General features: G+C 37.8%; 1 protein-coding gene across 2 annotated transcripts in view; it reads left to right on the forward strand.

Moving 5' to 3' along the window:
- usp24 (ubiquitin specific peptidase 24) overlaps positions 1-9795 on the forward strand; it is a 126754-nt gene extending 116959 nt beyond the window's left edge. For both annotated transcript variants that reach the window (XM_061978188.2, XM_061978189.2), the window contains 5 exons: positions 549-627; positions 696-771; positions 842-928; positions 3013-3123; positions 8086-9795. In XM_061978188.2, coding sequence (XP_061834172.1) covers positions 549-627; positions 696-771; positions 842-928; positions 3013-3123; positions 8086-8148 — 416 coding nt within the window. In that variant the 3' untranslated portion in view covers positions 8149-9795. The remainder of the gene's footprint in view (positions 1-548; positions 628-695; positions 772-841; positions 929-3012; positions 3124-8085) is intronic.
- The last annotated feature ends 5323 nt before the right edge of the window (positions 9796-15118 follow it).

Genomic DNA, 15118 nt, shown 5'->3' on the forward strand with positions numbered 1-15118 from the left:
TGCCCTACGTCCGTGTTTTACCGGATATGTACAGCGACGTTTTAAATGTCATTAATTTTACTTTTTGAAACCGATACCGATGATTTCCGATATTACATTTTAAAGCATTTATCGGCCGATAATGTCGGCAGTTGCGACGGTCGTTTGTATCAAACTGACACTAACTCTTGTGTGACTTTTGAGGAGGAAATATTGTTATAACAAACTTCTGTGTGGTGTTGCTTCCTTATTTGTGATTATTAGAGCCGACCCGTGTCTTTTTTTTAATACGTAGCAGCTGTGCCTTCATAATAACGACGGTCAGTGGGATTAAAAAAAATACTGATTGTCGTTTTAATGTGTAGCAGCTGTGCCTTCATAATAATGACGGTCAGTGGGATTAAAAAAAATATTGATTGTCGTAGCATTTGTCCAGAATCTGAACAGTCCTCCTGGACTGGCCCAATTGGGAAATGGTACTAAAAAAATAGACATCCCTATTCACCACCGCTGTCAACTGCTCAAATATGACCATGGAAGAAGAAAACAAGAACTTCTTGTCTCCTCAGCTTTGATGCACCAGAGCAACAACGTGGACAGCAGGCGGTGCTATCAGTGCGTCAAGTTCCTGGTCACGCTGGCCCAGAAGTAAGTAGCAGCAACAGCCATCCACTCTCTTGAAGCACCAACAAGACAAACCTATTGTGTCCCTCCAGGTGTCCTCCTGCCAAGGACTACTTCAAGGACCTGTCGGGTCACTGGAGCTGGGCGGTGCAGTGGCTCCAGAAGAAGGCAAGATGTTTTAAGAACATTCATTCATTCACCCTGCGTGTTGACCCCGTTTTCTGTCTTCTGCCTTCAGATGACAGAACACTACTGGACCCCTCAGAGTAACGTGTCCAATGAGACGTCGACCAATAAGAGCTTCCAGCGCACTATTTCGGCACAGGTTTGTGCATTGAGACACTACACCAGTGATTTTCAACCACTGTGCCGCGGCACACTAGTGTGCCGTGATATATTGCCTGGTGTGCCGTGGGAAATTATGCAACTTCACCTAATTGGTCCAAAAAATATTTTTTGCAAATCAATAATCATAATAATGTGCCGTTCTCTAGTGCCTGTGCTGTGTAGAGCTTGGCAGGGTAACCATGTAATACTCCATATCAGTAGGTGGCAGCAGGTAGTTCATTGCTTTGTAGAAGTGGGAACGCGTCGAGGATGGTTTGTCATGATCCCAATAGGCAGAGCACAGCGGGAGACAGCGTGCAGGTAAAAAGGTATGTAATGCTTAAAGGGGAACATTATCACAATTTCAGAAGGGTTAAAACCATTAAAAATCAGTTCCCAGTGGCTTATTTTATTTTTCGAAGTTTTTTTCAAAATTTTACCCATCACGCAATATCCCTAAAAAAAAATCTTAAAAGTGCCTGATTTTAACCATCGTTATATACACCTGTCCATTTTCCTGTGACGTCACACAGTGATGCCAATACAAACAAACATGGCGGATAGAACAGCAAGTTATAGCGACATTAGCTCGGATTCAGACTCGGATTTCAGCGGCTTAAGCGATTCAACAGATTAGGCATGTATTGAAACGGATGGTTGTAGTGTGGAGGCAGGTAGCGAAAACGAAATTGAAGAAGAAACTGAAGCTATTGAGCCATATCGGTTTGAACCGTATGCAAGCAAAACCGACGAAAACGACACGACAGCCAGCGACACGGGAGAAAGCGAGGACGAATTCGGCGATCGCCTTCTAACCAACGATTGGTATGTGTTTGTTTGGCATTAAAGGAAACTAACAACTATGAACTAGGTTTACAGCATATGAAATACATTTGGCAACAACATGCACTTTGAGAGTGCAGACAGCCCAGTTTTCATCAATTAATATATTCTGTAGACATACCCTCATCCGCTCTCTTTTCCTGAAAGCTGATCTGTCCAGTCCGGTTGGAAATGCATCTGCTTTAAATGTGTCGCAGGATATCCACACATTCTTGCCATCTCTGTCGTAGCATAGCTTTCGTCGGTAAAGTGTGCGGAACAAACGTCCAATTTCTTGCCACTTTCGCATCTTTGGGCCACTGGTGCAACTTGAATCCGTCCCTGTTCGTGTTGTTACACCCTCCGACAACACACCGACGAGGCATGATGTCTCCAAGGTACGGAAAACAGTCGAAAAAACGGAAAATAACAGAGCTGATTTGATTCGGTGTTTGTAATGTGTTTGAGAAAATGGCGGTTGTGACGTCATCGCTCCTAGAGCGAATAATAGAAAGGTGTTTATTTCGCCAAAATTCACCCATTTAGAGTTCGGAAATCGGTTAAAAAAATATATGGTCTTTTTTCTGCAACATCAAGGTGTATATTGACGCTTACATAGGTCTGGTGATAATGTTCCCCTTTAAACCAAAAATCAACAAAAGGCAAGTTCCGCAAGGAAAAGGCACTGAAGCATAGGAATGGCTATGTAAAACAAAAGTAAAACTGAACTGGCTACAAAGTCAACAAAAACGGAATGCTGGACGACAGCAAAAACTTACAGCATGTGGAGCAAAGACGGCGTCCACAAAGCACATTCCGTACATGCCATGACAATCAACAATGTCCCCTCAAAGAAGGATAGCGTACGCACAACTTTAATAGTATTGATTGCGAAAACAAAGCAGGGGCTGGCAATAGCGCTCAAATGAAGGCGTGAAGCTGCTACAGGAGAACACCAACAAAACAGGAACGGTCACCAAAATAACAGCGCAAGACAGGAACTAAAGCAATACACACAGGAAACAACAACAAACTCAAAATAAGGCACGACAACCTGGTGGAGTTTAATTTTTTAACCTTTTCTGCTGGTGGTGTGCCTCCGTATTTTTTTTATGAAAAAAATGTGCCTTGGCTCAAAAAAGGTTGAAAAACACTGCACTACACGTCTTTCATTGTAACGGGTGTCCCTGAGCTTTATTGGCGTACTTTACATTTTTTGCTATCACCTTAATAAAAATACTTGTGTGTGTGTGTGTGAAGGACACGCTGGCCTACGCCACAGCCTTGTTGAACGAGAAGGAGCAGTCAGGCAGCAGCAACGGCTCAGACGGAAGCCCCGCCAACGAGAACGCAGACCGCAGCCTGCGACAGGTAACACACGACCACACTTGTGACACACTGCAGCATCGTGTCCCACACACTGAATTAATTACACATTGAATTTATACTGCTAGAATCAAGTTGATAGATTATAACTAGCAATATTTACCCACAAAAATTCCACATTTGAAAATAAAGGGCTTTTTGTTGTTGTTGTTTTTTTACGTTTGTGACCTTACAAAAAGGCATAATCAATAATAAACAACAAAAGTCCCAATTTTATGAGGAAAAAAAAGGGAAAGTTGATCAATCATATAACAAAGTGAACTTTTATTAGTGTGGTAAATTTGTAAAAACCAAATGAAGTCTTAATCTTAAAAGAAAAAAGTTTAAATTTTGCAAGAAAAGTTCATTTTTCATTAAAAAAAAAAGTTGTGATGTTTTAATAAAAGTGCTGATCTTTTGACAAAATCAGCAATATGACAAAAGTCCTGATTCAATGAGTTAAACATTTTTTGAAAAAGTTGTACGATTAAGAGACACTGTCATATTTAGGTTGTAAACTTAAGCAATACAATTCTAATTTAGATTTTACTCAATACAAGATTGGGAGTAAAAATGTTTGATTTGACTTACAAATAAAATTAGATTTTTTTTTCAAGAAAAGATGGACATTTGGTAATAGTACAGAATAGTGGTAGTACTACAACAAAAGTAGTGACCTTACGGCAGAAGCCATATTCTTACATCAAAAATAGTGATTTTACAACAAAAGTGGTGTTCCTACGACAAAAGCAGTTGTCTTACATCAAAAGATGTGCTCTTATGACAAAAACAGTGAGCTTACGACAGAAAATGTGTTCTTACGACAAAAGTGATGATCTTACAACGAAAGTGATGATTTCACAACAAAATGAGTATCGTATGTTAAAAGTCGTGTTCTTATGACAAAATTTGTGTTCTTACGACAAAAGTGGTTGTCGTACGTTAAAAATGATGTTCTTGCAACAAAAGCCGCGTTCTCACGACAAAAGTGATGATTTCACAACCAAATTGGTTATTGTACGTTAAAAGTTGTGTTCTTACGACAAGTGATGATCTTAACAAAAGCGGTTGTCTTACATTTAAGGAGGTGACCCGAAGACAAAAGCGGTTGTCGTTCGTTAAAAGTGATGATCTTATGACAAAAGCGATGTTCTTACAACAAAAGTTGTGTTATTACGACCAAAGCGGTGTTCTTACGACAAAAGTGATGATCTCACAACAAAATTGGCTATCAAATGTTAAAAGTTGTTCTTACCACAAAAGTGATGTTCTAACAACAAAAGCTGTGTTCTTACAACAAAAGTGATGATCTTACAACAAAATTGGATATTGTATGTTTAAAAGTTGTGTTCTTACAAAAGTGATGTTCTTACGACAAAAGCTGTGTTCTTACAACAAAAGCTGTGTTTGTACGACAAAAGCGATGTTTTTACAACCAAAGTGATGATCTTATGAGAAAGTGGTGTTCTTACGACAAAATCTGTGCTCTTATGACAAAAAGTGTGTTCTTACGATAAAAGTTATGTTCTTACAATAAATGCTGTGTTTCTATGACAAAAGTGATGATTTCGCAACAAAATTGATTATCGTATGTTAAGTTGTTCTTACGACAAAAGCTGTTTTTACGACAAAAGTTGTTTTTACCACAAAAGTGATGTTCTTACAACAAAAGCTGTGTTCTTACGACCAAAGTTGTGTTCTTACGACAAAAGTGATGACCTCACAACAAAATTGGCTATCGAATGTTAAAAGTTGTTTTGTACGACAAAAGTGATGTTCTTGCAATAAAAGTTGTGTTCTTACAACAAAAGTGATGATCTCACAACAAAATGGGCTATCGAATGTTAAAAGATGTTTTTACGACAAAAGTGATGTTCTTACAACAAAAGTTGTGTTCTTACGACAAAAGTGATGAACTTACAACAAAAGCGATGTTTTACAACCAAAGTGATGATCTTACGAGAAAGCTGTGTTCTTACAATAAAAGCTGTGCTCTTCTAAGAAAAAGTGATAATTTCACAACAAAATTGGTTATCCTATGTTAAAAGTTGTGTTTGTATGACAAAAGCGATGTTTTTCCAACCAAAGTGATGATCTTATGAGAAAGTGGTGTTCTTGCGACAAAATCTGTGCTCTTATGACAAAATGTGTGTTCTTACGATAAAAGTTATGTTCTTACAATAAATGTTGTGTTTGTATGTTAAGTTGTGTTCTTACGACCAAAGCTGTGTTCTTACGACAAAAGTTGTGTTTTTACCACAAAAGTGATGTTCTTACAACAAAAGCTGTGTTCTTACGACCAAAGTTGTGTTCTTACAACAAATGCGATGTTCTTACAACCAAAGTGATGATCTTACGAGAAAGCTCTATTCTTACAATAAAAGCTGTGCTCTCATAAGAAAAAGTGATGATCTCACAACAAAATTGGCTATCGAATGTTAAAAGTTGTTTTTACGACAAAAGTGATGTTCTTACAACAAAAGTTGTGTTCTTACAACAAAAGTGATGATCTTACAACAAATGCGATGTTCTTACAACCAAAGTGATGATCTTACGAGAAAGCTGTATTCTTACAATAAAAGCTGTGCTCTCATAAGAAAAAGTGATAATTTCACAACAAAATTGGTTATCGTATGTTAAAAGTTGTTTGTACGACAAAAGTGATGTTTTTACAACAAAAGCTGTGTTTTTAAGACAAAGGCGATGTTCTTACAACAAAAGCTGTGTTCTTACAACAAAAGTGATGTTTTTACAATAAAAGCTGCGTTCTTACGACAAAAGCCGCGTTCTTACGACAAAAGCCGCGTTCTTACGTCAAAAGCTGTGTACTTATGACCAAAGAGATGATCTTATGACAAAAGCGATGTCCTTACAACAAAAATTGTGTTATTACGACAAAAGTGATGATCTCACAACAAAATTGGCTATCAAATGTTAAAAATTGTTCTTACGTCAAAAGCTGTGTACTTATGACAAAAGCTGTGTACTTATGACCAAAGAGATGATCTTATGACAAAAGCGATGTTCTTACAACAAAAGTTGTGTTATTACGACAAAAGTGATGATCTCACAACGAAATTGGCTATCAAATGTTAAAAGTTTTTTGTACGACAAAAGTGATGTTCTCACAACAAAAGCCGCGTTCTTACGACAAAAGCCGCGTTCTTACGACAAAAGCCGCGTTCTTACGACAAAAGCCGCGTTCTTACGACAAAAGCTGTGTGTTCTTATGACAAAAGCTGTGTTTTTATGACCAAAGTGATGATCTTATGACAAAAGCGATGTTCTTACAACAAAAGTTGTGTTATTACGACAAAAGTGATGATCTCACAACAAAATTGGCTATCAAATGTTAAAAGTTGTTCTTACCACAAAAGTGATGTTCTAACAACAAAAGCTGTTCTTACAACAAAAGTGATGATCTTACAACAAAATTGGATATTCTATGTTTAAAAGTTGTGTTCTTACAAAAGTGATGTTCTTACGATAAAAGCTGTGTTCTTACAACAAAAGCTGTGTTTTTACGACAAAAGCGATGTTTTTACAACCAAAGTGATGATCTTATGAGAAAGTGGTGTTCTTATGACAAAATCTGTGCTCTTATGACAAAATGTGTGTTGTTACGATAAAAGTTATGTTCTTACAATAAATGCTGTGTTTCTATGACAAAAGCGATGATTTCGCAACAAATTGGTTATCGTATGTTAAGTTGTGTTCTTACGACAAAAGCTGTTTTTACCACAAAAGTGATGTTCTTACAACAAAAGCTGTGTTCTTACGACCAAAGTTTTGTTCTTACGACAAAAGTGATGATCTCACAACAAAATTGGCTATCGAATGTCAAAGGTTGTTTTTACGACAAAAGTGATGTTCTTACAACAAAAGTTGTGTTCTTACGACAAAAGTGATGATCTTACAACCAAAGTGATGATCTTACGAGAAAGCTGTGTTCTTACAATAAAAGCTGTGCTCTTCTAAGAAAAACAAAATTGGTTATTGTATGTTAAAAGTTGTGTTTGTACGACAAAAGTGATGTTTTTACAACCAAAGTGATAATCTTACGAGAAAGCTGTGTTCTTATGACAAAAGTGATGTTCTTACAACAAAAGTTGTGTTCTTACAACAAAAGTCGTGTTCCTACGACAAAAGTGATGTTCTTACAACAAAAGCTGTGTTCTTACAACAAAAGCTGTGTTCTTACAACAAAAGTGATGTTCTTACAATAAAAGTTGTGTTCTTACGACAAAAGTGATGTTCTCACAACAAAAGCCGCGTTCTTACGACAAAAGCCGCGTTCTTACGACAAAAGCCGCGTTCTTACGACAAAAGCCGCGTTCTTACGACAAAAGCCGCGTTCTTACGACAAAAGCCGCGTTCTTACGACAAAAGCCGCGTACTTACGACAAAAGCCGTGTTCTTACGACAAAAACCGCATTCTTACGACAAAAGCCGCGTTCTTACGACAAAAGCCGCGTTCTTACGACAAAAGCCGCGTACTTACGACAAAAGCCGCGTACTTATGACAAAATCCGCGTACTTACGACAAAAGCCGCGTACTTACGACAAAAGCTGTGTACTTACGACAAAAGCTGTGTACTTACGACAAAAGCCGTGTTCTTACGACAAGCTGTGTCCTTACGAAAAAATTGATGATTTCACAACAAAAGTGGTTATTGTATGTTAAAAGTTGTGTTCTTACGACAAAAGCAATTGTTGTACAGTTAAAGGTGTGACCTTACAACAAAAGCTGTGTTCTGATAGTAAAAGTGATGATTTTACAACAAAAGTATGTTGAAAGTGGTAATCTTACGACAAAAGCCAGAATATTTTCAGTTCCTTGAGAAGTCGTATTTAAGTTGTAAACCTAAAAAAATTGCATTTGAATTAGAATTTTAGGCAACACAAGAATATGATGAAAAAAAAGTGGTCTTCTTAAAGTTTTTTAGTATTTACTTTCTTATCTACCAGGGCTCTGAGTCTCCCATGATGCTCGGCGACTCCAAGAGCGACCTTGAGGACGTGGACCCTTAAGACTTGTCACCCGGGTGCTGAGCGAGCCCTTGGGAGAGGCGGCGGCGAGGAGGCGGAGCTCCACGCAGCCAAAACCAAAATGTCCAAAACAAAAGGGCTGCGCTCTGATTGGCCCGCTTTTGTCTATTGGAAGGAGCCGATCGGAACCCTTGACTCGGACGACAGAGGATAGGAAAACAAATCAACAATTACTTCCACTTTTTGAGAGGCGCCGCGACGAAGAGGATGAATTAATAAAAAAAAAAAAACGCTTTGGATTCAAAAGGAGGAAGCGCCGCAACTTCCTCACTTCATACTTCATACTTTTTAGCCATCAGGTGGCGAGGGGGGCGGGGCCTTTGCGTTTTTTTTTACCATCGTTTCGTTTGTCGCACACTCTTGCCGACCGGAGGACACGTTGTAAACAATGTAAGATATCCTTTTAATTCAGATAGCTTCTCCACAGGAACACACACACTCACACACACACACACACACACACACACACACACACACACACACACACACACACACACACACACACACACACTCGAGCACTTGGGAGTTTGCACTTTACAGTCCGCTTCAGTCCTTTTTGTTCACCGTGCGCCTCGCCTTCGTTCTGCTTTTTTTTAACACGGCCACTCATCTCTGCGTGCCACACAGACATCCGGCTCCGCGATTCGCTCGCCGCTTTTTAACGCTTTTTTTATTTCCTGCTGCCGCCATCTTGGACTGGAGTGCGTCGAGCCTTATGCAAGAAGCGGGGAGGGTTTTATTTGTATGTGCCAAGGTCAAACACACACAGGAGACACTATGATTGCAAGATAATAAATTAAACGCACACACACACACCTCTGCGCCACCGCCTGCTTTTATTTGCCTTTTTTTTTTTTTTGCTTGCCGTCTGACACACACACACACACACACACACACACACACACACACACACACACACACACACACACACACACACAGGGCAGATGTAGCCAAGGCGTTAACACATGTAGCCCAGTTATCGGGAGTTCCCAAGTGCCTTACTCTCCCGATAACAACACCCTCCTCGTTGCAGTGTGTGTGTGTGTGTGTGTGTGTGTGTGTGTGTGTGTGTGTGTGTGTGTGTGTGTGTGTTAGCTTAGCATGTCTCAGCTTTAACAGGTCAATGTTTACAAACGGCGAGGACCTAGGAAGCAATTATGTGCTTTTTTTTGTTCTTTTTTTTCTCCGACGACACACACATCCCTCTATTACGCTCTCTTGCGTAATAGAGGGAGATATTTAAAAAAAAAAAAAAAAACTAAACAAGATGGCCCCCCTAGTGCTGTCTCCCCCCCCCAACCCCCTGCCGTGTCCGAGCACTTCCTGTCATGTGTTCTCAAGTACAAATCCACCGAGTCGTCATCGCTTCCGTCGCCATGTAAAAATAGTAAAAAAAAAAAAGAAAAAGGAAAAATAATAAAAACTTGTTTTTTTTGTTTTGTTTTTTAATATCGGGGAGGGTATGGTAAGGATGAGGGGGATCCGTGTGGGTTTTACCGTCAGTCTTCTGCCATCACAGGTTTTTTTTTTTTTTTCTGTCTCGCATGTTAAAAAGTCCACTTTTAATTTGTACAACAGACAGTTTGAATATGGGGAGATTTGATATAAAATAAACTGGAATGCACAACTTTTTGTAAACACTGCCTTTTATTGTCAGTGTGTGCAAGTGTGTTGCTTATATTTTTTGGACGACAATTTGGGACAATTACTCATTTAAAAAATATTTCGAATGTGTTTAACATTTGTTTTTCAATTCGAATTTGCAAAAAAAAAATGTTTTAAATGTATTTAGAGTTTATATTTATTTTTTAACTATAGAGAAAAGGCAGTGTGGCTGTAGCTCAATTTATATTTGAAGTAAAAGTACATTATTCAATTTTCTTTAAAACCTTACTCAAAAATATTTTATTACTCTCATTCAAAAGTTGACTTGTAAAAAAATATGTATATGTATTCATGTATACAGTAAATGCACATATGTATATAGATACATACTTTATATATGTATATATACATATACACACACTATATATTTACTATCATATAAAATAATTAAATATACATACATTCATAAAGACAGTAAAAATGTACAAAACCTAAAACCAGTGAAGTTGGCACGTTGTGTAAATGGTAAATAAAAACAATACAATAATTTGCAAATCCTTTTCAACTTATATTAATTGAATAGACTGCAAAGACAAGATATTTAATGTTCCAACTGAGAATTTTTTTATTTTTTTTGCTAATAATCAATTTAGAATTGAATGGCAGCATCACATTGCAAAAAAGTTGGCACAAGGGCATTTTTACCACTGTGTTGCATGGCCTTTCCTTTTAACGACACCCAGTTAATGTTTGGAACTGAAATAAGCAGGGGCGTCCATGAAAAAGACGTTGCTTGGAAGGCAACATTTGTTGCTCGAAAACCTGTATGTACCTTTCAGCATTAATGGCGCCTTCACAGATGTGTAAGTTACCCATGCCTTGGGCACTAATACACCCCCATACCATCACAGATGCTGGCTTTTGAACGTTGCACCTATAACAGTCCGGATGGTTATTTTCCTCTTTGGTCCGGAGGACACGACGTCCACAGTTTCCAAAAACAATTTGAAATGTGGACTCGTCAGACCACAGAACACTTTTCCACTTTGTATCAGTCCATCTTGGATGAGCTCGGGCCCAGCGAAGCTGGCGGCATATCTGGGTGTTGTTGATAAATGGCTTTCGCTTTGCATAGTAGAGTTTTAGATGTAGTGACCAACTGTAGTTATTGACAGTGGTTTTCTGAAGTGTTCCTGAGCCCATGTGGTAATATCCTTTACACACTGATGTCGCTTTTTGATGCAGTACCGCCTGAGGGATCGAAGGTCACGGGCCTTGCTGCTTACGTGCAGTGATTTCTCCAGATTCTCTGAACCTTTTGATGATATAACAGACCGTAGATGGTGAAATCCCTAAATTCCTTGCAATAGCTCGTTGAGAAATGTTGTTCTTATACTGTTCGACAATTTCCTCGCGCATTTGTTGACAAAGTGGTGACCCTCGCCCCATCCTTGTTTGTGAATGACTGAGCATTTCATAAAATCTACTTTTATACCCAATCATGGCACCCACCTGTTCCCAATTAGCCTGTTCACCTGTGGGATGTTCCAAATAAGTGTTTGATGAGCATTCCTCAACTTTCTCAGTCTTTTTTTGCCACTTGTGCCTGCTTTTTTGAAACCTGTTGCAGGCATCACATTCCAAATGAGCTAATATTTGCAAAAACAATAACATAGTTTACCAGTTCAAACATTAAGTATCTTGTCTTTGTAGTCTATTCAATTGAATATAGGTTGCAAATCATTGTATTCTGTTTTTATTTACCATTTACACAACGTGCCAACTTCACTGGTTTTGGGGTTCCTCAATACCGGGGTCGAGCGGAATATATGTTAGGTCAGGAAAAAACACAAGAGGCTATATCATCCCTACAAGCCTGTTTCGCAGGTTTCCCTTTTAATTGTGTATGGTATGTGTACAATTTTTACATTTTATACGATAGTATACATATATGTGTACCGGTATATATATATATATATATATATATAATATATATATATATATATATATATAATATATATGTGTGTGTGTGTGTATATATATATGTGTATGTATATATATACATGTGTGTATATATATATATATATATATATATATGTGTATATATGTATATGTATATATATATATATATGTATATATACATATATATATGTATATATACATATATATATATATATGTATATATATATGTATATATACATATATATATATATATACATATACATATATACACATATATGTATATATATATACATATATATATATGTATACCGTATACATATATATATATGTATATATATATACATATATATATGTATATATATATATGTATACATATATATATATACATATGTATATATATACACATATATGTGTATATATATACACATATATGTGTATATACATATATATACATATGTATATATATATACACATATATGTGTATATATATACATATGTATATATATACACACACATATATGTGTATATATATATACATATATGTGTATATATGTATATATATACATACATATATATGTGTGTACATATGTATGTATATATGTATATATATATATATATGTATATATGTGTACATATGTATGTATATGTGTATATATATGCATATATGTATATATATATGTTTGTACATATGTATGTATATATGTATATATATATGTTTGTACATATGTATGTATATATGTATATATATATGCGTATATATATATGTATATACATATGTATATATACATGTGTATATATACACATATGTATACTGTATGTATATGTGTACTATCATATACAATGTAAAAATTGTACACATACCATACACAATTAAAAAAATATATATATATATATATATATACTATTTAAATGTAAAAATATTACTATTGTATATATTTAAAAATCCATCCATCATGACTGATTTATTATATGTAACTACTAGAATAAATAATTCTAACAGATAATTCATAGAACATAGAATTATTGAAGGTCCAGTTAAATGTATATAAAACAATTATTTTCATTAGACTATTAGTGACAATGTTTGCCCCACCTGTGATGTTGTCAACAGGTTGATCTTCATCCTCTTGCACCCTGCAACACACACACACACACACACATAAAAGCGTCAAGTGTGTGTGTGTCTTAAAGTAGGACATGTTTGTGTTGTGTGTGTGTGTATGTGTGTACCTCTCATCTTGCATCGCCTCCGTTTTCACATCCCAAACGCCAACCTCCAAAACGACCTAAGACACACACATGCGGTGACGTCCCGCTCAACAACACTCGCTCTAGTCTCCCCACCAACCTTGGGGTAACACTGACAGAGGCTCCATATCGTCCCCGCCAGCATCATGGCCACGCCCAGGGCGCACATGGTGGCGTAGACGTGCGCCCGCTCCCGGGTCATGATGAACAGGCCCAGGGCCACCACGCACCAGCCCGCCACGATCAAGCCGTAGCGATACGGTTTCCCCTCCGCCATGACGCCTCGCAACTGAGTCCTGAAGGCCGGGGGCGGCGGTTGAAAGAGAAAAGGCACTTAAGGTTCCGCTCTGCTGCCTCATAAAGCCCAGAGTCAAGGCCGAGACACGTGACCTTGGAGGTCACCCTGAGGCAGGAAGGGGAAAACACTTCTCAGATATGTGAACGCCAACAACAACTTAATGTTGCTTATTAATGCATCACAGCAAATCATAGCAATACACATATATACAAACTCCAAAGCCAGTGAAGTTGGCATGTTGTATAAATGGTAAATAAAAACAGAATACAATGATTTGCAAATCCTTTTCAACTTATATTCAATTGAATAGACTGCAAAGACAAGATATTTAACGTTCGAACTGGAAAACTTTATTTTTTGCAAATATTAGCTCATTTGGAATTTGATGTCTGCAACATGTTTCAAAAAAGCTGGCACAAGCGACAAAAAAGACAGAAAAAGTTGAGGAACGCTCATCAAATGCTTATTTGGAACATCCCACAGGTGAACAGGTTAATTGGGAACAGGTGGGTGCCATGATTGAGTATAAAAGCAGCTTCCATGAAATGCTCAGTCATTCACAAACAAGGACGGGGCGAGGGTCGCCGCTTTGTCAACAAATGCGTGAGCAAATTGTCGAACAAATTAAGAACAATATTTCTCAGTATTGCAAGGAATTTAGGGATTTCAGCATCTACGGTCTGTAATATCATCAAAATGTTCAGAGAATCACTGCACGTAAGCGATGATATTACGGACATTTGATCCATCAGGCTGTACCGCGTCAAAAAGAGACATCTGTGTGTAAAGGATATCACCACATGGGCTCAGGAACACTTGAGAAACCCACTGTCAGTAACTACAGTTCGACGCTACATCTGTAAGTGCAAGTTAAAACTCTACTATGCAAAGCGAAAGCCATTTATCAACAACACCCAGAAATTCCGCTGGCTTCGCCGGACCCGAGCTCATCTAAGATGGACTGATGCAAAGTGGAAAAGTGTTCTGTGGTCTGACGAGTCCACATTTCAAATTGTTTTTGGAAACTGTGGACGTCGTGTCCTCCGGAACAAAGAGGAAAAGAACCATCCGGATTGTTCTAGGCGCAAAGTTGAAAAGCCAGCATCTGTGATGGTATGGGGGTGTATTAGTGCCCAAGACATGGGTAACTTACACATCTGTGAAGGCACCATTAATGCTGAAAGGTACATACAGGTTTTGGAGCAACATATGTTGCCATCCAAGCAACGTTATCATGGACGCTAGCTAAATCTGCCTGGACTCCCGTAAGTTGTATTTGTTTATTATGATAATGTTCTCCGCTTTGAGTGTAAAGGCGCTAGTATTTTGTTAGCTTTAGGAAGCTAGCTGGTTGAATGGCCACAATCAACTGTCCCACATATGCTAGAAGAATAGTTTCATTGTCAACCCATAATCATGTAAGAAATAATAATTACCGTAAATTCCAAACTGTAAGCCACTACTTTTTTTTCCCCCTACGTTTTAAACTCTGCGGCTTATAATACAGTGCGGCTAATTTATGGATTTTTCTTCACTGACGGCCATAATGCAGTCGTTAAAAATGTGTGATATTGTTTGTGCTACGGCGCCATCTTTTGGATGAGTTTGCTCATTGCAGGTGCTGCTCCTTTCAACCGGAAGTAGAAGTGCCGTTCAGTCTTTTGGCCGCTGTACTCGCATGGATTCTTCACTCATCACTTTGAGCAACGTTTGTAAGTTTTACAATATAACTAAAACAATTTATATTTACTAAACCTTTCAATGTGTGACGACTGTAGGAGTGTTAGCATGCATGTTTGTACGTGCTATCGTACTTTCATCAAGCTAGCGTCGTTAGCA

This window comes from Nerophis lumbriciformis, linkage group LG18, assembly GCF_033978685.3.
Source record: "Nerophis lumbriciformis linkage group LG18, RoL_Nlum_v2.1, whole genome shotgun sequence".
In the NCBI taxonomy this organism is placed as follows: domain Eukaryota; kingdom Metazoa; phylum Chordata; class Actinopteri; order Syngnathiformes; family Syngnathidae; genus Nerophis; species Nerophis lumbriciformis.